The 27,103-nt window shown below is 39.3% G+C and overlaps 1 protein-coding gene and 1 long non-coding RNA gene across 3 annotated transcripts in view; one reads left to right on the top strand and one right to left on the bottom strand.

The window, feature by feature from the left end:
• KCNK1 (potassium two pore domain channel subfamily K member 1) overlaps positions 1-19,636 on the top strand; it is a 36,941-nt gene extending 17,305 nt beyond the window's left edge. The window contains exons 2-3 of the mRNA XM_033055946.2: positions 13,739-14,134; positions 17,043-19,636. Coding sequence (XP_032911837.1) covers positions 13,739-14,134; positions 17,043-17,302 — 656 coding nt within the window. The 3' untranslated portion in view covers positions 17,303-19,636. The remainder of the gene's footprint in view (positions 1-13,738; positions 14,135-17,042) is intronic.
• Positions 14,154-27,103, bottom strand: part of LOC116994333 — a 59,230-nt gene continuing 46,280 nt past the window's right edge. For both annotated transcript variants that reach the window (XR_004417462.1, XR_004417461.1), the window contains exons 2-3: positions 20,090-20,157; positions 14,154-15,289 (exon numbers count right to left, since the gene is read on the bottom strand). This is a non-coding gene — a long non-coding RNA (uncharacterized LOC116994333). The remainder of the gene's footprint in view (positions 15,290-20,089; positions 20,158-27,103) is intronic.

The raw sequence follows: 27,103 nt of genomic DNA on the forward strand, positions 1-27,103 counted from the left end.
TTTTTTTCCCAACTTTGAATATTTCAGGATGTGAAACTCAGGAAGAATTGTAGAAAGGCTTGTACCCTGCCCTAGTTTCAACTGGGATAGAGTTTGTTTTCTTCTTAGTAATTGTTACAGTGGTCTGTTCTGTATCGACTATGAGAATAAGGTTGATATACACTAACATTTTAGCTGTGGCTCAGTAGTGCTTACCCCAAGTTGAGGACTTTTCAGTTTCCCATGATCTGTCGGGTGCACTGAAGAAGCTGTGAGAGCTCATGGCCAGGACACCTGACCTAAACTGGCCAAAGGGATATTCCATGCCACAGAACATCATGTCCAGTATATGAACTCGGGAAAGTTAGCTGGTAGAGTTCAATTGCTGCATGGAGATGGGATGGACATTAGTCAGCAGGTGATGAGCAATTGTGCATGCTTCTTTTGTCTGTCTTGGGTTTTATTCCTTTCAATCTCCTTTTCATTATTATTATTGTCATTATTATTATAATTATTATTGTATTTTACTTTGTTTATTATTTAAATTTATTATCTCAACCCATAAGTTTTTTTTTTTGTTCCTAATTCTCCTTCCCACCATGAGTGAAGAGTGAGCAAACAGCTGTATGGTACCTAGTTGCCATCTGGGGTTAAACCACAACAACCCCTTTCAATACCTTGAATTTGATATTGAAGTTCTTATGAAGGTTTTTAAAGAACTTGTTTCTTTGATTGCTTTGATAATCTTGGTGATCACTGGCTTTAAAAATCCATTATTATGGGAATGCTGCTGCACATGTTGCTGAACATTCCAGGGCAAAAACCTCATCTTGTTTTCTAATGTTTCAGAGGACTACAAGTTAAACTTTCCTGATAAAACTCACTCCTATTTCTCTTTTACCAAATTTAAGTTTCTGAGATGTACGTAGTTTGTTCTATTAGGAAACCTTAATAATAAAGCAGTCTGTTGGAGCCCCTACTTTGATGCAGGTTTTTGACCATCTGTTGCCTAGCGGGCAAGTAAACCAATAAAAGAATAATTGGAATTTTCCTGGCTGAATTCTCAGAGGAGCCCTCAGGAAGTCTCACCTTGCTTTTGACCTGTTGGTTGAATTTTATTCAACAGACTTTTATTATTTTTACTTCTTTCTGCATTGGAAAATGAATGTGAGATAACAAAATAATTGTTGACACAAGCGTTTGTTTATTTATGCTAAATCTTTGCTAGAGGCAGATCTAAAGATGCGATGTTTGTGGTTTTGATAGGTATTTCTATAAATGTGCTGTTATTGAGAGTTCTGTGGGGGAAAAATAGCCCAACACCGGGTGGATCCTGGTTGGATTGCAGCTAAACCCTTAAACTCTTATAGGATCTTAAATTCCGGATGATGCTTAGAGGAACTAATTTCCAGTATAAAGACTTTGGACTTTCAAAAAAAAAAAAAAAAAAAAAATAAAAAAGAAGAACCTCAAATCCAAATGGCAAACCCAGAAATTCATGCATGCCTCTTGACTATAGTCTGTGATAGAAGTAAGGCCTGAATGCTTTGGCACAGAGGTTTAGTAGATCTCTGCCTGCTGAAGTCACATTTAGTCTTTGCTCCTGCCCTGGTGCACTGTGAAGTACATAGAGGACAGGAAATCTTTAATGACACATCCAAAAAACATGACTGAAGTTGTCAGGGCTCTGTGGGAATATGGGTCCAGCCCACACAGACTGCATGACAGGCTGGAAGTTTAGCATGTCCCAACAAAAAGGAGTTTCTCAACTGGCAGTCTGACAGGAGCCATGTAACTGACAGGCAGGGTTTAAGAAACCTGCTCTTGCAGGGTAAGTGCGAAAGCTTTCTAAGCGCCTGGAGAACACAAGCTCTTCCTGCAGGGAACATGTTTTTATAAAGGCATATTTACTAGCCCTGGAATGGTGAATGTGCCTCACCTGGAGCCCTGTCTCACACATGGTAAGTATCTTTCTGGTAGCAAGAAGTGTGTTTTTTCTTGTAGACTCTTCTGGAAGGCTCTAACTGTTCCCTTGGGTTAATAATGCATGTTTTGGTCATACATAATCTATCGAGTTGGGATGAGCAAGACCCGGTGTTGGGTGGTAGCAGGAAAGAGTGCTATCATTTTCCAGTTAAAGTTACTGTCTTTTGAGTTGTGTTTCCCTCTGATACTTCTGTTGAGAAGAGATAATACTGCACCAAATGCTCATCATAATAATCTCAAATGTGGAGGGGAGATGCTGATTTCTGTACTTAATCTTATGTCTGCATTTGATTCCTGTGTAGTGGATTCCATCAGCTGTTGTGCTGCTCTAGTAACAAGTACTTCCTTGTACACACTCCCCACATCTTAACTGCTGATATGGGAATGACTTCATCCTTAGCATCACTGCTGTAGTGTTGTGATGTTTGCCACTTACTTACTTGCTATGGGTAAATACTGTCTAACACAGCAGTGACTGTAAATGGACAAAATGTTACCGCTTGCTGCCATTTGCAATTCATATCAGACTGCAGGTGTGCCTTGCCTTGCAAGGTGGTTTAAGAGAGACATGGAGGATCTTTCTGATGACAAGAATTGTAGAATACTGTCATGAGAATTAGGAGATACTAGCATTCATTTGGTTTGGCTCAGAGTTATATTTAGTTTCCCTTCAATTAATAGAGCATGCATTATCAAGTGAACTGGGGTTCAGGTAGCCTCACAGACCTTTAATACTATTGTTGTTCATCTTATTGAGTATGACAGAAATTCAGAAATTATATGTGTAAGTCTTTCCTCTCAAAAATCTGGAGTCCATCAGGGAAGTATAGGGAGCTGTGATGTTAAGCCAGTCTGACACAACTCTGCTGTGGAATACTGGTGGAGGAGCTGATGCCAGGGAAATACTGAATTCAACTTCAAATTCTGAATGCAGCTGAAGTCTGCCATATTTCCTGGCCCTGTGCTTGGGTTCAGGTCAGGAGTGCACTACAGATCATTCCAACTTCCTGCTTTGGTTCACACTTGTAGAGCAGTTTTGGAACAGGTAGACTGGACTTCTCTCTAATTAAACAACCTGAGGCAGTGATGAGTACCTCAGCTATTACTGGGCATCCAGTCTTTGTGAACAGAGTAGAGAAAAATCTGAAGTAAACCCTGGCTTCCCTAGATATGTTTGAATACAGGTGCATGCTACGAAGTATTCCACACTGCGGATCAACACTTACTGTGCTATAATACTAATGTAAACAAGGTGACCATGCAATTGTTTGGTTCCATTTATTTTTTTCTGCAGCTGTACTTTGCATTCTAATGGTCAAAATAATTGATTTTGGGCAGAAATTGGCAGATATCTGATCTCTTAAGTAATATGATCAAATGCTACTTTTTTTCATGACATTCCAGTACGCGATCTAAGCTCCTGTTGCAACAAAACTATTTTAATATATTAAAGTTTTGCTCATAAGCCCAACACAAAACCATGTTTTTTCATCATGGCATCATGCAATTTCTCCTGCTGCCTTGGTGGTATGTGAAAAGTATAAAAAATGATCATGTTTTGAATATATTATAAATGAGAAACAAAGTCTCAATTTGTAGCAAAATGTAGATTGCTTTGTTTTATGTAGACAGAGCAAAGCAGTGCTGGGGAGGCATGAGTGGTCACCGCCTACTCCATGCTCCACCGAATCTCAGTTTTTAGCTTCTTACAGTGTGGTCCCTCGTCATAATTAATAATTTTTGTTTTCTTGCTGTCATAATTTTGCCAGGCAAGCAGTGGTAGCCGAAATAAACATCCATGTGAAAGTCTCTAGGAGTCAGTCCCATAGATAAGCATCTGGTCTTGGCAGATAAAACTGGCAGAAATCAGGAAATTCTGGTCTTCACAGATAGGCAGTCATTGATAAAACAAAGGCAGGAAGTCTGATTTTGCAAAATCAATCAGATTATTGGAAAGTCTGGTTTTACAAACTTGTAGTAGATACAAATTGTTTAGAAACTTAATAACAGGGGAATTTAAAACAGAATGATTTAATCAAATTTTTCCTCTATCAAGTGTCACTTCAGACCTTAGTATTCTGGTTTATACAAGTCTCAATACTTTTATGATTAACACAAATCTTTTATCAATTATCACAATTAGTAAGTTACCATCTATAAATATGTAGTGTCCAGGAATCCTCCTCCAGTGACTGCAGATTTTCTCTTGCTGATTGAAATGACAAGACATTTGTACTACTTAATGCTTTTCTAGTCAAATTTGATTGAAAAATGCATTTAGTTTGTATTTTTATATTAGTCTTTGTGGATCATGAGAGCAGCTAACTCTAAAGCAGAGCAAAGCTTTTTTTCATAAGTCTTCAAGAATGTGTGGTTTTTTCTGGTTTAAAAGTCATGTTTATCATTTGATCTCTGTATGAGACAAAAATATAGTAATAATTCATAATAATTTCTATGAAAGTATGACAGAATTTTAAAAAAGAAATAAATTAAAAATTATTTGTGCTTTATTGTCACTTTTCCTGACTATAAGAGGTAACAACAGTTTCTTCTGCTGCATTATTGGTACAGAAAAATTGTGGAATTGGAAAGACATGCCCAGGCCACAAAACCAATATTCCCACCTTCTGTACCTGTATATGTTTATACACAAAGGTGCACAGTAGCATTAATAGATTACAGAGTACAGAAATTTTTCCCTGAACTGTTCCTTCTCCATCATTGCTGGGTAGAAGCAAAAGCAATAATCATCATAATGCATTTCCTAACTGAGAAGAAAATATTCCCTGGAGATCATGGAAACTGGTTAATGGTAAACATAAATAATGTAAGAATTTCTCTGCTGTAATTTTGGAACTATGAAATGTTTTCTGGAACTTGAGAGTTCACAGGATCATTAAGCTGCAAAAGGGAACAGCATTTATCTCTCTAAAAAAATATAAATGGTCTTACAATAGCAAAAAGATACAGGACTGTTTTAAATAAATGGTTCTGTAGTTTTTCTGTAGTTAAGAAAATTAGTAGATACATAGAAAAATGCCCTACCTGGTTTCAATGGATGGCTCATTAGCAAAATATCTCCCATGGAGATAAGGATCACTGCTCCTACCCTCAACAGATGGTGATAGAATAGATACCTTTTATCACGCCCTGTATTGTAACTCAAGATACATAATGTATGGCTTTATTCTGATCCTACTTATTTGACTAATTTGAAAATACTTACTGCACTTTCAGTTTTCCTTGCATAGTTAATAGGGGCAGGTGAGCCAGCAGCATGCCCAGATGGCAGAGAGGGCTAATGGTACCCTGGGCTGCACCAGGAGTGCTACCAGCAGTCTGAGGGAGATGATCCTTCCCCTCTACTCAGCTCTGGTGAGGCCACACCTGCAGGACTGACTCCAGTTCTGCCCCTCCCAGTGCAAAAATATCCAAACATGAAGCTAATGGAGAATCCATCCAAGAGCTACTAAGGTGATGAAGGGACTGGAGCATCCCTCCTGTGAGGGTTGGGAGAGGCTGGAGCTGCTGAGCTTGGAGAGGTTTTGTGGGGAGCTCACCAAGGTATATGATTGCCTCAAAGGGTAGGTTGGGGAGAGATGTTGCAGGTGGCATATGGATGCTGCACACTGCCCCGTCAGATCATTCTTTTCCACTTTTCCATTCATGCTCAATGGCTGGCTCATTTTTTTACTTAAGGTGGACATTTTGAGGGCAAGGAAATATTTTCATTCTGCATTGGTAGCACAATAAGTATTACATAACTGAAAAGAATACAGACAGTAATGCTAATTATTACAGAATACATAGAATACTTTCGCATTAGTTTAAGTATTTGTATGTTAAATTCTAAGGGCTTATTAAATTTCTTTTAAAATAATATATGCACAAATTATTTGCTAATTTTTTAATGTATTTTTATATGGGTAATTATTTTCCACCAGAAGCACCACTGTTCAAAGGTCACAGTCAATAAAACTTTGTTGTCTCTTCATATAGGACTCCCTGAGAAGTCAGAGTTGGGATGGGCTTATTGCAGGATGGCTTTTCAGAGGAGTAAGAACATACTCAGTAGGAAATTGGAAGCATTACTACTTTTGCTTCCAGCATAATATTTTGGATTTTTTAAAAATTATTATTACTGATCACCATGATTTCTGAATGAGGATGTGTTGTGTGTCCATACTTTCACACCAGTTATTTAAGTTAACACAGAATGCTTAAGAACAGGAAGTGAACATCAGTATTTTGCTAGCATTGGTACAAATCCACAGGCAATTTAAACAATACCAAGTATAAGACTGTAGAACCAGCTGTTCTTCTTCATATAAATATGAATAAAGTGTGAAAGTATCTCTTGTCCTCCTACAAACATTTTCCCCATTTTGATTCATTAGCATCCCCTTTTCCCAGCATCTGTGGATGCAGTTTCTTTGGGCAGGTGAAATACTGCTTCTTGTGCAGGAACAGACAAAGCAGATTTTGAATGCTTTGCAAGATAAAAATGTTCTGACATACAGCTGTTCTGGTGGAAATTGATTTTGAAACTGGCTTTGACCGTAGAAGCTAATATATCCGTGCCTTATTTCTTTGGTTCAGATATTTCTGACAGTCAGCCAAATTGCCCATATGAGTATTTATTTATTATTTAGTATTTATTACTAAACTGACTGTGTTAAAAGCCACTTCAGCTTTCTTTGGTGCAGCAGGTAAAATTTGTGAGCTGATTATATGAACACAGTCCTTTCCAGGGCAAGACCAAACCTTGCTAGCAGGACACTGATTCAGCTGAATTAGTAGTCTTTGGCTTTCCTAACTAGTGGCAGCAGAGAACAGTCTCGAAAGGAATCAAAACCACATAGGAGATGTATGTAAATCAGTGTGTTGGAATCTCTTTGGAGTGTCGGTTGGTTGGTTGGTTGGCTGATACTCTTGGAAGAAGCCGCTTGACTCTAGATTCTAGTCTGAGATGAGATAAGTTGAGACATCGCTGTGAAAAAGATTTAATCTTCATGGTTACATTAATTTAAATATAGTTTTATTACTTTTATTCTGGTGAGGTTTGAGGGGTATGTTATTATTGAAGAGAGCTGGATCAGCACCATACTAAATCACCTCAGCTTGAAGTCTAAATCACTTTTAAATCACCTATACTGGTGCTGTGTGAGAATGAACCTAATGGCTGTTTTCTTTAGTGGCAAAACTGGTTTAAGAGGTTTTTGCCACACCCTTCATAATGTCTCTAATTGCGCCATGCAAGTCTTTGAGGGTTGCATAGTAAGCTTTTATTAGTGAAATGGACTAGATTTCAAACAAATCTCTCCTCTCCTCTCCTCTCCTCTCCTCTCCTCTCCTCTCCTCTCCTCTCCTCTCCTCTCCTCTCCTCTCCTCTCCTCTCCTCTCCTCTCCTCTCCTCTCCTCTCCTCTCCTCTCCTCTCCTCTCCTCTCCTCTCCTCTCCTCTCCTCTCCTCTCCTCTCCTCTCCTCTCCTCTCCTCTCCTCTCCTCTCCTCTCCTCTCCTCTCCTCTCCTCTCCTCTCCTCTCCTCTCCTCTCCTCTCCTCTCCCTCTCCTCTCCCTCTCCTCTCCTCTTTTATTTCATCCTTTAGTTTAGAGCACCTCTTCCCTCTTCTAATGCACACAAAATCAGTTCCATTAAATCAACTGAGGAGGCAGCAAAATGTAATATCCAAATGGATTTCCTCTGCTTAAAAATGTCTGTCACAGTGGAATTTTTCCTCCTCATTTCTGCAATATAGGGTGGCATATTTCAGCCTGGCTGGAAATCCAAATTCTCTGATTTGTTTAGCAAAACGGTGTTAGGGAACTTTTCCAAAGTATTTAACAATGAAATACATACTTCTTCATAAAACTGGGTCTCAAACTATTCTCTTCTACTGCAAGGAAGAGCATAGCAGCAACAAAGGTGATCTCTCTTACTGCACAGATCTATCATCACCTGACATTTCCTTTTTATCTTGAAAGATAATAGACCAGTTCTGAAAAAGGATGTATTTCACTGTTAAACACAGTGGAAAATGTCAAAGGCTTATAAAAACAAAAGTCTAGAAATTATGTAAATATTATCATTGACCATCTCCATCATACTCCAGTGAGTCATGCTTGGGATGAATTAAAGATTTTTGCATAACTTAAAAATACATAGAACATGATGCACTTAATTTATTGTATCATTTTGAGATTATGAGCTGACTGAAAGGTCTGACTTCTCCTCAAGGACACTGACTCAGACCAGCAAAGGGATGAGCACACTTGCTGTGTTATGCTGAATGATGTGATTCTGCCATCTGAATGGGTGTGTTGGGGAGGACACTGGATATTCTGAACAAAACCCTCTCTGTGCCCTGAGAATCTCAGGGTGCTGCACAGGTCACCTGGGGCCAGAGGGAGGTGTGGCTTGACAAAACCTGTCCTAGAAGGAATAGTACCTCTAAACTATGAATAGGCAATGAAGAGAGGGAGTCAGTGCTGCAGCCTGGTACACACCTGGCTGGCTTCATCCCCATAGCCTGGGAGAGAGAGGCTGGCTGGGGGAGGCTTCTTCAGGGCTGTAGCACTTGTGTTTGCCTGTTGCTTGCCTCACTTGATGTCAGATCCATCTCCACCATTCAAACATCCATTCTTTGGGGTATCATCGGTGGATTGTGTGGAAGTCTAGGCTGGGTTATTGCAACACAGAACCACAGCAGCTCTGCACTCTGGCACTATATGCTCAATTTGGGGTCCTGAAAGACCTGTAAGGCAACCACTGCCTCTTAACACAGAGAAAGACTCATTAATGAGCTGCAGGAGAGACTGAACTGTAAAGAGACAAAGCAGTGATGATACACAACCGCTTAAACTGGTCAAAGCCGTGTCTGAGAGGGATGAAAGGAAAAAGCACCCACTGCCAACAAGTGCCAAGTTAACAGACCACAGAAGAGTGAAATGCTCAAAGGAAATGCTGGGTTTGACACAGGCTGTTAAAAATTGGACATTGTTGGAAGCTACCTAGAGACTCTGGAAAACAAAGTCTGATGGTGTATATAAAAATGGAGGGAGAAGATATATCTTACCTGGAATATAATGGCCAATTCTATGTATTCATCTACAAAGTGATCTAACAGGAGCAATTAGTCACAGCTAAGGCAGAAGATAAAATAACTGAAAGAGGAACTTGCACGAAAGGGGTACAACCCACTGAGAAGTGTAGAAAAGTAATGACTGAGCCTTTTTAGAAAGATATAAGAGCAGAAGACTAGCTTGAAGTAGAGCAAGGGGAAATTTTTTTATTGAACACATCATTGATGTGTGTAACTCAGCACCAAAGTAAATGTAAAAAATTTAAGTATTTGAAATTATTTCCAAAAATAAACACTTGTGTATGTATGTTGTCACTTTTGTGAATTACATCAGAACTGATAAAGACATTTCCTATATTTACATAAGCTTATAATAGTAGAAATCCTCCAAGTCATAAGAGAGTATATGACTTTTAAGGAAAAAATGCCCACAGAGCTGAAACACAACTGTCAACATCTGGTAGGGTTTTATTCTTTGTGTAATCAATCCAGTATGGTCTATCTCAAGACATTGAGCTAGATGGATCATTTATCTTATTTTGTTTGGCAAATTCTGCTGGTCTTGGATGCATTATTTTCCATTATTTCTTTTTTTTTTTTGAAGGAATAGTGCTTCTAAAGTATGAATAGACAATAGAAGAGATTTTTTATGAGTGATATCCTTTATCTCTACTCTCTCTGTGAGTAGCAGTGCTTGGACAGGTTGTCTGAGGGTTTGATTTTTCAAAGGTCAGTGCTTTTAAATGGGTGATTGTTATCTGTTATTTTCATTATACAATATGAAAATATAGCATTCAATAAATCTTGTTTTCTTTATAATCAGTAATACAGTTATCAGACAAGCTGAATTGATGATTAAATTCTGGTCACCCATAGCAAGTGCCCTTAATAGAAGAAAAAAATACCTTCATAAGTAGTACCCTTCTGGTGAGCATCCTTTTCTCACAGGAAAAATAATACCTTAGGATTGCAACAGTAATGCTTCTGATTCATGGTGGTTTCCACTGGAAAAGGCAAATGGGCACACACACACCTTTCTAAAGAGGACACAGTAAAAAGTACAAGCAGGTGCAGGAGCAGAGGTGGGAGGCAATAGAGCACAAGTGTCTGAAAGCAGACAATGGAGTATCTCGTGCCTTGGATCAATAATTTCCTCTCTTTTAAAGGGTGGCTGTGTTGGTTTGGGATGTTTTATCACTTTTTTTATCACTTGAACAGTAATAAGTGAGATCATAGGCAATTTTCTTGACAGTTACATAAAGCAGTTGCACACTGGGAAAAAATAGGAATCCTTTTCTTCCCCACTTGCCATAGCCTCATAAATGATGACTCTTTCAGCTCAAGATTTTCCATATCATCATTCCCAAGCTGTGACTCTCTTTCCCAACTTTTGGAAGATGTCATCTTACTCCTGCTGATTGAGTGGAGCACATATTCTCTCCTCAATCTGAAAGTCTCGATGCTCTTTAGTGTGATAGTTCCTGTAGTTGGTAGGAGCTGGAGAGCAGTATTCTTCCAGACTCACTTCCTCTGAGCTTAGGTACATACTGTGTAGCAGTAATTTCTGCCCTTCAGAAGGAATTATGAGAGAAGTATCAGAGAAGTAACAGAATCCCTCCTCCGATCCAAGAAATGAGTTTATTGCTGCCTGTGCCAGCACAGAGGCTGGAATTAAACCACCATCAAGCTGCTCTGACGTAATGATCTGACAAATGTGTCTCATATTGTTGTTTGTATGCATGCTACAGATGTTTGTGTTCAAATTTATGAAAGCTTGGATTCATTGTACAGTGCAAACATGTAAATTCCAGAACCTGGAGTTTGCAAGGGACTTTTTCTAGGTCTACAAGCTCAATTTCTGCTTGTAATGTATAGCTTCATGTTCCTGCACCATCCACAGTTACCAAGCTTAACACCTTTACCAGGCTCCATTTTAACATAGGTGTTTGGGGGTTTTTTTTCCAATTCTGGAAATGGATGGTTGCTGCAAAACTCTTCTCTGAAGCTTAAAACCCTTCTTCTGATTTCTAGACTAAACGTATTCATGTTATATCAAAGCTTCTTTTTTTTTCTTTTTTCTTTTTTTTCTTTTTTTTTTCCTTTTTATCTTTTTTCTTTTTTTTTCTTTTTTTCTTTTTTTTGTGGCACTTTATCTAAAGCATTTATATTGGGTGGTACTTGTATGCTGATGCATTAACAGCGAGATCACTCTATTGCTTTTCAACCTCCTTTCAGTTGTGCCTAGAAAGTCAACCCTTTTATCTTCCTCTCATAAAAAAAATCTCAATTCCTGTGCCCTTTTTCTGGTCTTCTTCCAATATGCTTGCATTTTTTAAGCATTAATGTACAGAATGAGGTAGATTATTGCAAATGAGGTCTGATCTGCAACTTAAATAATATACCCATAGTTCTGCTTTATTGAAGACACATTGATGTGATGGAGCAGTGCAGGTGCCTTTTTTTGTGTTTGTGTCACATGGATCAGTTTTAATTATCCTGTGATATACCCACAACACTCTTTTTCTCCGCCAAACTTGCAGTTGCAAAATTGTCTCACAAAATATTTTCAGGAAAACTAAGTAACTGGGACTTGCATGGATATAAGGTATGTAAAGGTATCAAACAGAGTAGGAGAAATGGTTAGTTCTTGAAGGAATGGTTTGTTCATTCCCCTAGGGATGGTCACAGGTGGTGTTCCTTGTTGATCTGTGTTGGGCTTGTACTGTTCAACTTACTCCTAAATGACCTGGAAGAGGGAAGCAACTAAGTTTACTAAAGATACAACATTAATTAAGGCAGTAAGGATGATGAGAGAGCGCCATGACAACTGGGCAGTAAAGTGTCACTTGAAAATGAGTGTGGGTAAAATCATGCTCAGTCATGGTTTCAAACTTGAAGTGATGGGATATGCCCTGATGGATGCAACATCCAAGAGTTCTGATAGACAGGGCCAAGAAGCCATCAGCATGGTGGTAGTCAGAAATGCCAGTCAAACCTCCAGCATTATTAGGCGCAGAGTAGAACACTTCTACAATTTCATGAATCTGATTGAACTGCTCTGTGCAGTTTTGATCCTCTTATCTCAAAGCAGATAAAGCAAACAGAAGGTGAGCAGGAAAAAAGCCATTAAGTAATACGATTTACCAGGGCTCAAAAGACTGAGCTTGGGTAAATTATTCATAATATCATTAAAATTCAAGTACAACTGGAATTCCCTGTCGGGTTAGCTAACACAGAGAAATTATACCTCATGTGTTTCTTCTACAAGACTTTGTACGTTGTAGTGATAAGACGTTTTGCCTGCCTCTCATTGTCTGGAAGTGTCTTTATACCTCTTAAGAAAAGGATATGCTATTTTTTATTTACTCCTCTGGCAAACTTAAAAATCAATGATTCTATTATTAAATCCATCAAAGTAGAGAAGAAATCTCTTTTGTTCATATAAAACTTGAAGGGACTTGCAGAACAACCAGTTTCACAGGAGAGCAGGCAGAGAGTTCCCAGGAGCCTCATGGAATATCTGCCAGTCTAGTGCAGCACTGGGCAGACTGGGGAGGTGCCGAGTGAATCCAGTTCAGAAATCAGAAGCAGCATAACCCTGAACTGGCTGCATGTTCTGCCTGGACTGCTCAAGATAGCTAATTGCAGCAGCTCTGGAAAATGCCTTGCTGTACAGCAGTACTATAACCCAAATGAGCTGGCTCATCTGGGGCTGCAGAATTCGTAGGGCCTGTCTGCACTTGCTTGGTTTGATATCAGTGTGAAGGCTGCCCAGAATAAATTTCAAGAGATTTCCTTTTCCTAGCTGCAATGAAAACAAAACAAAATACTTTTTTTTTTTTCTTTTTTTTTTTTGGCAATCAGAAGAAAGCATTCCTGGTTGATGCTGGATTTACTGTTCTTTTCTGTGGTGATGACTTACATCTAGAACCAAATGCTGTCTGTCAGTGTGCTTTGACAGCGTAACCACTTGTACTGGATACAAGTACAATTGCACAGGTTTATGACATTGAGATTGCTGGCTGTGATCAGCCCCTACACCATTCTGTACTTTGCATTCATCCCCATTCATCCTTCTAGTGTGTAAATGATGAGGCAAAAATCTAGCCATAGTGGCTATATCCTTGGAGTTTTACTGTGAAAAATGTTTATTCTGCTTTTAGATACCTTTGATGGTCTATAATCTGTTGGAAGCATGGAATTAGTTAACTTGGAATGTCGACTGTAGAACTTCTATGTAATTTAATTGATTTTCACAAAAGTGTGTTACTACTGTAGATATAGGAACACTTTTCTGAAGTATGTATTATTCCAGTTTACAAGGATGGGTAGAAAAGTTACATCACTTTGTAAAACTAAATAAAAAGTTCAGCAGTAAAACCCAGAATTAAATACAGATTTCCTGGCATAAGCTTCCACTCCTGACTAGGCCTTTCTTCCTCCCTGAAATAAGCATTTCTACAATGATGTTCACAGTTCTGAAATACAAAAATATTTGGGTTTACTTGCTCATGGCTGGTACTGAGTTTTGTTTGCCTGCTTAAAACAGACCTTTGAACAGCATTTGTCAAGAACAGCAGAATTCAGAATTAGTGATAATGCAGCCTACTCTTCTCACTCAATATAGCCAATATCAGAGTGTCACCTGATCTCCTAACTTTAACTCAGCCCCTGCCCACTGTGCTTTGTTGCAGGTTATGGACACACAGTGCCTTTATCTGATGGGGGAAAGGCCTTCTGCATCATCTACTCGGTCATCGGGATCCCGTTCACACTGCTGTTCCTGACGGCCGTGGTGCAGCGCATCATCGTGTACGTCACCAGGCGGCCGGTGCTCTACTTCCACATACGCTGGGGTTTCTCCAAGCAGGTCGTTGCTATCATCCATGCTATGGTCCTCGGGTTTATCACTGTCTCCTGCTTCTTCTTAATCCCAGCAGCAATATTTTCGGTCCTGGAAGATGACTGGAATTTTCTGGAGTCTTTTTATTTTTGTTTCATTTCCCTGAGCACCATTGGCCTTGGAGACTATGTGCCAGGAGAAGGCTACAATCAAAAATTCCGAGAGCTGTATAAAATTGGAATTACATGTAAGTGTCAAATTAACCTGCTAAGTAAAAGACATTTTATATTAAAAAAAAAAAATCAACGTCAAACTGACAATCAGACTTCTCCTCTCCATTCTGTGAATAATGATAATTTTTCAGCTAGCAAACATGGTATTAATTTAGGTAGCTCTATAAAGAGGAAGCTATTAAATAAGGTCAGTTTTCTTAGTTAAGAAAGAAAAAGCTAAAAATAGAATTCCATTATTCTAACCATAGCTATTTACTTTCTATTTAACGATAGAAAAAAAACCCTCATGTAACTGTTATAAAAATAGTTAAGAGCATCTTGAGCTAACATTTCAGTGCATCACAGAGCCAAGATGATCTGTGTAACCTAAGGTCATCCCATAAGGTTAGATGACCGGTGGATAGAGATGATTCAAGAAGCCATGGAAAATGGGGCTGAATAGCAAAGTTCCTGGCTCTAGTTGTAACAGAAGGTAGCTGAAGCTGGCACTGGTACATACCAGCTGTCAAAGACAGACAAGTAGGCTGAGATGTTAGAAAAGCAAGACTATGAATTCTAAATTTAAATTGTTTCATTATATTTGGCACAGATATTTGACACAGAATAAATGATGGTGATCAGTGATTTTAAGAAAGTGAAGTTTTTTAAGAAGAAAATTACCTTTATGTTGGTATTCTGAGTAATGGATGCTGAGGGCAATATTTTCCAGCAACAGTGTTTTGAAACATTGCAGTTTCTCATACAGCTTCAACCTGAGCACTCTTTGGGTCATCAGAGGCATCAGTTAAAAGATTTGATCAACCAAAGCAAACTTTTCCTGTCAGGTCCATTTCTTAGGCTGGCCTGCGTTTCACTGTGCCTCTCAGCAATCATAATATAGACAAAGCGTGTTAACTTGGTTTTATATTTTACCTGAAGAGAGGTTTTTTCATTCCTTGAAGCAGAGCCTTGAATTATCCAACAGAACACTTTGTTCTATTATCCTGCTTGGCCTGTTGCCGTTGCAGATTTCCTCTTCGCCCTGTCATGTTTATCTTATGAATGGTAGCTTTTAATTATTAACCTGCTGATCTGCAGTGTTGATTTGGGGATGCTAAGTGGTGAAGTGAATGGGAAGTCACACATGACAAAGGCCTTGTTACAGACTTGCTGTTCTGAAAACTCAAAATCTGAAAAAAAACCATTATGGCTCAGATTAAAGTTTTTTCAACCTGCAGAACAATTAGAAAATAAATCACAGGAAATACTAAAAGGAGAAAGTCGCTTTTAGGCAAAGTTATGACCATAGAATATCTAATTTCAATAGGTTTTAAGTTTATAAGTTTTAAATTATTATTTTTCATTTTGTGTGAGCAATTGAAGGAACCAAATAAAATGTTTTCTCCTGGACCTAAATTTTCTATAAGGTATTTTGGACTTCTACATCAGAAAATGCTTAGTGAGTACTACAGGCTTTTCAAGAATTTTTAGGAGAAATGAAATCCCTTTCTAAATGAATGTGGCAATCAACTGGATTGAGTGTCAAAGATAATTGCAAATTCTCAGTGCAAATTTGTAGATGCTTTTCAGTCGATACAGCTTTGTCAGTTCTTCCTTGTGTTAATGCATAGCTCCTATTTGATGTTATGATATAAAGTTTAAAAACATTTAATAAATTTCAGCTGTAGTGCTGATTTAGATGAGTATTCAGTATTAAAAATTTGATTAATGGTACTCCTGGAAAGAAAAGGAGAGTGTTCCTGCCAGTGAATAATCTGTAACTACAGGTGAAATATTTATGCCTGTAGGTAACAGAACAGTGACCATATGGAAATTATAATCATTAATCTGTGTTGATTTTTCAGCACACTTAATGTTCAGCCCTTGGATGAGTGCATTCTGCTAATAGTTACACACTCAGAGTCTGCTTGATTTACTTCATTGAAATGATAAAATAACTAAGTAGTCATGCTCCTCATTGAATTGTAATGATCAGAAGTAGGGATCTAATGAACCACTGAGATTAATAAATATCCGTTTTAACACCTTTCTTTAAACGATACACTTGTATGTTTGGAGAGGATGAAAAACGGACCACACTGTGCTGCTGGTCATGATCTCCATTTCCAAAAGTCTCAGACTATGAGAGCTGACTATTACCTCTAAAAGTAAGTCAGACAGTACATGGCAAAAGTAATTTGCAATACATTTTAGAAAGCACTTCTAGGTTTTGGGTAATCTCTGTACCTTAGTAAAACATTGCAAATATCCTCAAAAGATGGAGTAACTGTGTCAGGTTTTTCAAATTCCAGGAGTAATTTTACAGTATTTTTTTATTTTAGTTTTATTAGGTTTGTACACGTTTCTAGTTGGTTTGTTTCTCCAGGTATTTCAGGGTGTTATATGTCTAATAATTTTAGAGGAAAATAATTTCAAAGTTTTCATGGAATAGTAAGTGATTTGTCCTGTTAAACTGATTCAAATAACCAGTGGCCATAGTTAACTCCCATATTTTTACTTCTGCTTGTAATGTGTAGAAACGTTGTGGTAAAATTTAGTTTTCCATCTTTTGATCAAAATCTTTTGAAGGGCATTTAATTATGAAAACCATAAGTAAGTGGGGGAATGTGCATGTGGTAAATTTTAGTATTCCGTTTTTTTTAATACCTTTACACATTATTTTTCTTGCACAGTTGTAATAGAATTGAACCAGTGGTATTACTTTTTCTGTTTATGTGGGGTCTTGCTGATTGTAGAATTAAAAAGGAAAAAAACAAGGATATCACAGTTCAAAACTCTGAAATCATGCCATGAAGAAAATTAACATACTAGTCAGAAATGACAATGTGAGAAAAGTCACAGGCTCAAATCTGGTCCAGCCCTACCTGACTTGCTGATAATTAATTTTCTTTTTTGTTTGTTTGTTTGTTTGTTTGCACTCAGGTTATCTGTTGATGGGCCTTATCGCAATGTTGGTTGTTCTTGAGACTTTCTGTGAACTCCATGAGCTCAAAAAGTTTAGGAAGTTGTTTTATGTGAAGAAGGACAAGGAGGAGGACCAAGTGCATATAATGGAACATGACCAGCTCTCCTTCTCTTCCATCTCAGACCAAGCAGCCTCAATGAAGGACGATCAGAAGGCAAACGAGCCTTTTGTGAATTCCCAGTCCCCAACTTCCAATGACAGCTCTCTAAACAATTAACACACGGGTATCCATACCAGTGTTTTGGTGCATTTATGCTACTTACCATAAGAAATAGAAAGCCTCATATATTTTTTCTCAAAATATAAAAGCTGGAAGACTGTGCTACTTTAACAAGGATTCATCACTTCTGACATAGAAAAGACTTTTGGGAATGTGGGAGCCACCCTGGGAAAAGGCAATAAATGTAAGATGTGGCTGGGAACATAAGGCCATTTTGGTTGAGGAATAAGGATTTAGGTGAACCACATTCAGAGATGCCAGAGAGAAAGGCTTGCACAAGCAACTTTGTCAAACATCTTTAGGAGACTAGGCCTTCACTGACATCCAGCTCATTGAGTTGCCTGCCCCATCTTGCAACTGGTTGAGATTTTGGGATGTGCACTTTTGATAGTCACAGTTTTAATCCAATTAAAGCTAGCATCTTAATCTGGAAAACATTTTCAGAGCAATATCTCTGGATCGGGTGGAGGGGGGAAATATCTAGGTCATCCCTCTATTACCCAGTAACTTGCAGGTACAAAAACAATAATTCTAGGAAGCCAAAAACAAGACTACAGTCCCTCCTTTGCCCATGCCATTTACATCTAAATTTCCTACTTCCTTAAAAGGTCCTCTAATCACCAAAAAAATGTTGTCCTGAAGAGAGTGTGCCTTGAGTCTTCCATGCTGTTTGTTTTTTGTATGAAATACTTTTCTGAGAGGTAGCAAAATCAGTTCAAAGTTCTAGATGAGGTGAGATGGTAGGGAAGGAAGACAGATTCTTCTGATATGAGCAAGAGTGGGTATTTAGTTAGCTGCATGGAATGGAATGAAAATGAGTCAGCATATGCCACACATGACTGGCGCAGTCATGTGCTTATGGCATTCTCCTAATAGGTGGCTGGAATCTGTTCAGCAGAAGAACTCGGTGCTGTTCCTCCCACAGCCCAGTGTGCGCTCTGCTGAGCTGGTGCGTACACGGAGGAACAGACACAGCATCACCTTTGAACACGGCTCCCATTTCTTCTTTTGCTTCTCTAACTGGAACTTGGAGCACTTTGGAGGAGAAGGGAATGTTTCAGGGCAAAACGATTTTTCAGTTTTTCATATGGCAAGAAAAAAGGAAAAACGTCACATTTGGTTCGGATGGAACCGAATTTTTTTCCCCTTGGGAAAAGTCACTAAAAAGTCAAGATCTCGCTCAACTTCTGAAGCTGGAACCTCTTTGGTTGCAATAGGAGAGGTGTGTTAGTCCAGCTACCAGTCACTGTGCTGAATGCAGGGACCTCAGAATGAATTTCAGTGAGCATGAGACGAGATTTAAGTGGTTGTAGTACCTTCTTCTGGCCTTAAGAATCTTATGATAGGGGAATCTTGATAATGCTTTGCAATGAACAAAAGATCTGGAGCACAAATAGCCATATTAGGACAGCCTCCCACAAAGGAACAGTGTAGAGGAGAGCTTTTTACCTGCAGTGCAAGCATGCCAGATTGCCTGTAATTTGGCTTTTAGTGTTTAGAGCTGAATAATAATTTACTGTAAAAGAAAAAAAATGCAGTGTGTCTAGATTTAGCGCACGTGGGAAAAATACTTGAAAGTAAATAACCCAAAATATACTGTGTTTGAGCTTAATTATTGCTAGCATCAAGCAAATTTTTATATCTTTACTGGAAAACTTACTTTATGGTTAAATCAGCTGAAAGTGTTAAATTGAAGTTTATATTTATAGAAAATCAGAGCTAAAGGTTTTGGTTGTTTTGTGTTTTATAGATTAGGTGAGAGCATATTGTGTTTGCATGTTCCCAGGAAAGTGGCTATTTTTATACTGCTTAGGTTAACACAGTTCTATTTATAATGAATGTTAACCAATATATATGTACATATATACATAAATATATTTATATACTGTACATATATCGTAACTCACGAGAGTCTAACAGACTTAGGAATGGCATTTTAGATAATTTTTCCCCTAGTCTCCTCTTTATACAGTCAATATTTGAAAATTATGGCATTAAAATGACACTGACATAAAATTAGAGTACTGTATGATAAGAAACATTTATACTATTTTTTTCAGTGGAACTTTATTGATTGTTTTCGTTACCTTAAAATTCAAAATTTCTTTTCATTTCCTTGTTATGTTGGGCTCCAAGGGATATGCACAGATGTTAAATGATATACAAAGTTATTTTGCAACGTGTACACAAATGCAAAATGTAGACACGTGAAATGAAAGCACAGAATTCAAAGCAGAAGCGATAAACTAAGCAGTATACTGTGATTGTAGGTGAATATTTGTTATTTTAAACTTAAATAAAAATCTGGCTTTTGCCTGCCTGCACTATGAAGTTGGAGTATTTTCTTTAGTGAGGTGTGTGCCCTGAAGAAATCCTGTCTGAGTTTGTACATCCTTTAGTTAGCTTTCCTCAGCTCAAGGAGAGTCTATTAATGCCAGTGTTATACCTAACCTTGATATTAATTGTGGCTTAGTATTGTGCTGATTGTTCCTAAAAAAAAAAAGAAGAGCAATCAAATAATCTTAAGGTATGTTTGGTTTTGTTTCAGATGCTGACTAATTATAGCAAATAAAAAATAGTGACACAGCATTTATCATGTCTTTATGAACCAACTGCTCCAATATTTGAGAAATCTGAAAAACTGATGAAAAATAATGGTCCTCATTTCATACTGCTTTAACATCTTCACATGAAGCCAACATGTATAATGAGTTAAAACTGGAATCCAGATGAGGAGGAGAAAGATTATCATGCAAGAACCTCAGTATAAAGTGTATCCCTTACCTACAGGCAAATTGTGAAGCAGGTGCATGTAAACCCAGATGGAGAGCATGGCTCATAAAGCAACGGTGCTGAAAAAAAGTTGCAAGAGGGAGTTAGAAATGCAAACAAATTACTTGTACACACAAAAAAATTGCCTGGGTGTTGTCCTCACTCTCCTGTCTTCAGGCATATATCCCATGAATAGCTTTATTCCTTTACTACAGCTGACATTTGCCATCTTCTCTTTGTTTGTCAGTCATTAAATATAAACCTCTTTTATTGTTATTTTAAGGGGAAGGACTGGCAGGATATTCGTTGTGTTGGAGGAAAGAAAACAGAAAAACCCACTTGTGTTTTGATTTTGGAGCTGAGTGACAGCCATGTTGTCCCTTAATGAACACATTCTGTTCCTGAAGTTTCTTTCCAAGGTTCACCAGTGGCATGTTGTGTGGGTGCTGAAGGTTTGCTGAAGGTTGAAATTAGTTATTTTCTAAGTAGCTAACTCTGTAGACTGGGGCGGTTTGCAGCCCTAATGTCAGCACTACAAAACCTCCCCAGCTGGGTATGATGTCAGGGGAGTTGCATAAGACCAGCAGTTCGGGATTGCATTAAATATCTGTCTAGCCCAGTGTTTTGTCTCTGGCAATGGCCAAGAGCAATATGTGAGGAAAGGGTGTAAGGAAAGGGTGAGTGTATAGCAACCATGCCACAGGATGTTCTCCTAGATCCCAGTAGTGTGCAGCTCTGAATCTGTGATAGTATCTAGGAGGGATTGAAAGTCTATGTAGGTGTGGTGTATGGATGAGATTCTACACTGAGGTGCCTGCTATCTGCTTTGGTCAGCGAGAGACTGTCCTGCACAGGTTCAAACAGCACAAAGCTGTTTCAAATTAGATTATTTGCAGGTAGCAGATAACTTGCATGGAATGGACTCTTGGGAAGGAAGGAAAAAGGGGAACAGGGAAAGCCTTTTATGCGCTGTTACTTGGACAGTGCTGTCCTCCAGGTAGGTAGGAGCTTGCACAGAACCTGTTTGGTAATGCCAAATCTTGAATCTCCACATTACAATTTGCTTTGTAAACAGTTACTAGAAATGTAGTGAGATGAACCATAAGCTGCTAAAAATACTACTGCCCTAACATGATTCCATTATTATTAATTTTTCTAGATTCTGCTTTCTACTGAAGGAAAATAAAGTTACTATAATGGGAAGCAGTGTTATTCCAAGTGGGCACCAATACAAGAGAATGGGGTTTCTCTTCTCTGCACTACTAACCATCAGTATTGCAGCATATATCAAAAAGCACCTAGGTAGCAAAAAAAAATTTCTTGTTGCTTGTTTTGAACAGAAACTGTATTTTTTATAACCTGGAGACTACCTCTGCAAAGCTGCATCTTGCTTAATGCAGATTAGGTACTTGGTGTATGTAATTATAAGCCTACCATGTTAGTCTCATGGCTTCCTAAGTCACCATTCTACTTAATCACAGAGTCCTTATAACAGTTGTCTGCAAAGGTCATCATGTTGCCACTGAGTATGAGGACTGTGATGCAGTTATTTTGCTGCTGATGATGCGGGTTGGCCAGAGCCATTGCCCTAGCTGATAACCAGACGATCTCACTCGTGGCAGCTTGGGCCAAATGACAGATTTAGGTAATGAGCAGGGACAGTGTGGCTGGGAGCAGGTGCACAGGCTGTCAGCCAATGTCAGGGAAAAATCGTCCTGGCAAACTGCTAAGTGACCACACAGTTTTTGCTAGTCTTCATTGCCTGTCACTAGGAGTTAGAGGAGGAAAAAGCAAGGACATTGCCAAAAGTCATCTGAAATGAAGTTTAATGGAAGTAAGTTTTTCACCATTTATCTACAGTCTGTAGCTCTGTAACTTCAGTCACACCATATATTCTATGAATCAGGATAATGGTTTGGCATTTCCCCAGTGTAGATGGCTCCTGTGGCCCCTGAGGCAAGTTATGCTTGTTATCCCAACAAGTTTTTTCTGTGTTAAGTTTACTGAGTATTCAGACCCATGAGCAGGAGTGTAGGTCAGTGTCACTGCTGAAACTTTCCAAGGGCAAATGTGGCCCAAGGCACTGCTTGGCCTTGGGTCAGCCTTTCATTTTAGTGCCTAGGCTGTCTGGAAAGACAGGAGTGAACTCTCTGTCTTAAAAAGTGAGAAACCCACTCTGTGTTGGGAGGCTCAAAACTCCCCAAATCCATTTGGTGCTGATCCCAGCGGTTTCACAGTCTTGTGTGTACAGTGCATATGTGTAAGTATCTGGAGTAGCACATAGAACTGCTGCTTCTTTTCTCTATGCCTGATTTTTTTTTTTGAGACTGACTGGCCCCCTTAACCTTCTGAATTTCTCTTCACTTAGGAACATGGCTCACAGTATTCTCTGACTGTCGTTAAGCTCTTGCTTGTACATATCTGGGCCATATCAACAGGTGAAAAGGTGAGATTCAGAGAGTAGAAAGGGACTTCATCTTCTGCCCTAATGATGGGGACTAGGTGAGGGGACGGGAAAGTCCCATCCCTGCCCATTAGCCTTAGCTGCAGCCACCACTTTATTTCTAAAATAATTTCCAATGTCTGGCACTGTATGATTCACTCTCCTGCACTGTGCATGTCAACCAGTGCTCGTGCTAATGGTACCATAATGACATAAAAACTAATAGCTCATCTAGAAGAATTAAATTGTTATATTTTTCTTTTTGAGTGCATTGCTGCTTTGCTTATGAACAGCAGACTGATTGACTCTAGTCTGCAATATTATATCTGAGCCTATTATCCTGCAACTGTAAAGCTTCCATCTCAGTCCCATGTGGGCAAAAATAAATTCACATGTTTTCATAAACAGAAGACAGCAAACCATAGTGTCAGTTTAAATAGAAATTAGCAAATCCTAATTCTGCATTTTTGGGCTGGTTTCCTGATTGTGGGCAAAGATCTTTAAAATTTGTTTAGCAATTGCCAGCTGTGATTTGAGGCATGCTTTCTGAACAGAGATGCAAAAAATATCATTGCCCAGTAATGAAGTACAACATCACCTTTGGGATAAAGTCCCTCAAATGCTTAATAGGCTACTTTTGCAGATTAATGCTATTTGCATGGGATAATGAAGCCCTGTTTGAAATTTATTATGCAAAAATGAAAATCCACACTCCATTAAACTCAAATTCCTACTGCATGTTCAGTGAAGAGAAAAATCAGTAGGAAAGAAGAAAATAACCCTAATTTTGTACTCCCTCTTCTGAGGAGCTTGACTTGGTATTGCTGACCTTGCTGAGAGCTGAGAAAACCCCCTGGGCTTCCTGATCCATGCAGAGTGTGAAGTCAGGCAGTCTACCCGGGAAGGTTTGCAAGCAACATCAGCCTTGAGAAGGTGGAGTGGTGCAGGGAGAGCAGCTTTCATGGGGCACAAGAGGATAGACCACAGCTGCTCTGAGGCCAAAGGTAAGTAGCAAAGATGGCCAGTGAAGGGGGGACTTGGAGAGTCAGGGGCACTCAGCCAGCTCCAGCCCAGCCCCTGAGGAGGGGCCAGTGCCCAAGACAGTGTGAAGAGAGGAGAATAATTTGAGAGCAGGATTATCAAAGAGATGGTGTAACTAGAACAAAACTACTCAATATGTTATAAGTAGGAGGTGTGGAGGGAAAAGATGAATTTCTGTCTTTTAAAGGCAGAAAGGACCCCTTTTGATGCTCTTGAATGGCCTCTTACAGGAACCAAGACACATCTGCGGTATTAGAACACATAGGATTTCTGGTTCTGACAGAAACAGTCCCAGCTCTCATCCTCTGTCCCTGATGCTAATTACTTTCCCTGTTAAAAAAATTCCTGTTTTCTTTGGCTAACAGCACAATTTCTAATTAATTGTTCCAAAACCAGCATTGGTATAGGACTTTGTTACTTGTTTGTCTGCTAAGTGACAGACCATATTATATTAGCTACCAGCTTGCCCTGAAAAGATGAGCATCCTTCAAATGTCCTCTTTAATAGGTGAAGCAGGCCATGCTCTTCTGAGCACTGAATGTGAATGTCTTGTCAAAAGCTCAGCTCATTCCCAGTCCAGTTTTCCAACTGAAACCAGGGTGCCACAGTCATGCCAGCACCCAGGGTGGTAGCTCTGCAGAGGGGCTGTGCTGTGGCTGGCCATGGAGTAGAAAAGGGAGATGCCATTAGCCATCATGCCCCTACCTCCAGGCTTTCCCTCTTTTTGGGGACGCCCAGGTTTCCCTTCATTTCTCTCCTCACCTGTGGAGCACACCTGATGCTTGTCCCTACTAACCTGGGAGAGATGCATGGGGACAGAGTGTCTGTGGCAGCATCTCTGCCCTAGATGGTCCTAAGTGTCTAACACAGAGGTGTTGATTTTAAACACAGTATGCTGCACCCTACAAGAGCCAGGAGCTTTGTAAATGCCTCCTAGTCCATCTGCCAGTCTGCTGTGCAGAAGCTGTTCGCCTCTTGTGTAGACCCTTGGGATGCAAGATGTTGTCAGAGCTCAGAAGAAACATGGCCAGACCTGCCAGAAAGGTCAATTGCACATTTACTTCAGGCACTCTCAGAACACTCATTCTGGGCAATAGGGCTATCTCATCAATCCTCCTGCCCTCCTGGCTGTGCCTCAGGCATCAACAAGGTGCTGAGAACAAACACGAATGTATAAATGCACCCTTGGTCAGGAGTGAAGCCCCTTGCAGGGAGGGCATTGCACAGAGAAAGAAGATGTGTTTTCATTAACTTCAGGCTACAGGTTAAAAAAAAGAAAATCTTACATGCACAGGAGCTACTCCAGTAGCATCCCCCTGTGATAGACAGTGCCCCTGTGATGCTCTTGGGGACACTCTTACTACAAGCCCCTTGGTGAGTTCCAGTTGTTATTAAAATACAACTGAGGCTGCAATTTCCTATTCAAGATGAGGCAAGAGACTTAACTCCAAGGTACTGATGTGAGTAAGGCATTGTCCTGAGTCAGGCAGCAAGGTCCCACCTCTAAACAATCCAAAATCCTGCGAGTATCTGCCAAGCTACTGATAATTTTGATGATGCAAGTATTGCTACCATGTCTTCTCACAAAGGAGGCTAATAGGAGTTGCAGTTTTTGATTTGCAAGTCACGTATTTAAACATAAATCAGTCTCAACATGAAAATAGTTTTTTGAGAAGTTTTAATCCTGAATGCCCTTAGATGTGAATTTGGTGACTAAACAGAATGATGTAATGATTGGTATGAGGACAGGAGACTGTCACTGAAAGCTTGAACAAAAACAGATCCCCTGGACAAATGGCTACCCAGGACTTTCATTCCCAGCTGCAAAATTTATGCCTGGATTAAACTGGTGGTAGATGGAGCAGAGAAGCAGGGATGAATGGAAAGCACACAACCCTGATTCAGCAAGACCCCCATTAAGATAATTTCATTGAATTCTATGAAACAAGAGGATGTGTGTGCACCAAACTGACCTAGAAGACAGCAAAGAGAACAATTTGCTTCTGCTATTTTTCTACCTTTATGTCACTATCACACTTTGCAGCCATCCTGTAATCCAGAAAGGGTCACCCTTCTTGAATGCAATACAGGCTTGATTTTAAATGTTTACAGAGATGTTACACCAGCAGCACAATGATGTGCTATTGGTATCATGTTGGCAGGTCCGTGAGGCACTCCCTGAGGTCGTGTGGTCAATCTGGCATTTTAATTGCATCTCATCATTTAATCTCACATCTTGTCAGATCTCACATAAGTAGAAAACCTAAGTGTCAAGTATTGCAAGGAATTACCACTCCAATTTCAGCCTGTATTTTTGCACCTGTCTCAGAAAGAACCCAGTTTATCTTGTTTAATGATTTTATAAACCCTTCTGCTTGATAGACTGTGCTTTTATCATACTTTAAAAATGTAACCAGATTCTGTCCCCTTTGTAATTGTGCTGCTATTTTACCAGAGATTAAAGCATTGACACAAACAGTTTACCTAAGAATCAGAAACATGTATGAGACCCGGAGCTCCTCCCTCAGTATCAAGAGCCCAAATTTGTCTCTGTAATGACAAAGCGATCTCTAAAGGACTATGAGGAAGCAAGAACAGGCAGTGAGATCAGAGGTGATTTTCAGTTCCTGTCCTGCTTAGACCAAATTCATATTCTTGTCGTGATGCAGCAGCTACAGTGCACATTCCCATGGAAATTTAGCAAATTTAACATAAATTTGGCCTATTTTGCATCCAAACTTCAAGGCCATGCACAAATCAGAACATTAACTGCTATTCTTATGTGTGGTATGTTTAGCCTCAAACCCAGTGAAGTGATTACAGCGAGTCACTGCTAACAATTCGAGGGACAAATTCAAAACAAATAGAGACTTAGGCTTCATACCAGCTGCAGGTATGTATTTAAGCTACAGCAGAAAATATGCTTGTAACAGGTTTAAGTCTTACTCAGTTATCAGTCCTCTGAGAGATGCTGCTGTCAAATGGTTCAGGCTAAGCACATCCAGCATGTTCAATGGCTGCCAAGACTGGTTCTGAAGGAGATTTTTGCTAAATAGTGTTTCTGCTGAGGAAAGAAGACTTCATGCCCATTTACATTACAGATTAGCTGTTGGTAAATATTCCTGTGCACTTTAAATAAGAGCTCTGTTGGTTATGTGTAAATGGGTTGTACCTTTTCAGGTATTTATATGCAACATTTTCTATTTGTTGTCATTTAATAGGATTTGGTTCTCCTGTTCTGATAAAACAAGAAAACCTGGATGAGTGTTCAGCTTGGGAAGGCTACAGACTGAAAGCCATACTTTACGAATAGTCATGGTTTCTGTAGGCAAATTTTTCCCAAAATGAGAGGATCTCTCCCAACCCAGATCTACTGATGTGTGGAAATCTTGGCAGGACTCGACTTGGTTCAGATCAGAGGAAAAAGCTCCTCAGTTGCAAGGATGTTTCAATTGCAAATGGCAGTGCCTTTTTTCATCATATTCTTTTCCAACTTCATGATCTGCCAGCTGCCAGACACGAGAGTCTTCCCCTGCTTTATC

The sequence above is a fragment of the Catharus ustulatus genome, chromosome 3, assembly GCF_009819885.2.
Source record: "Catharus ustulatus isolate bCatUst1 chromosome 3, bCatUst1.pri.v2, whole genome shotgun sequence".
NCBI lineage: Eukaryota > Metazoa > Chordata > Aves > Passeriformes > Turdidae > Catharus > Catharus ustulatus.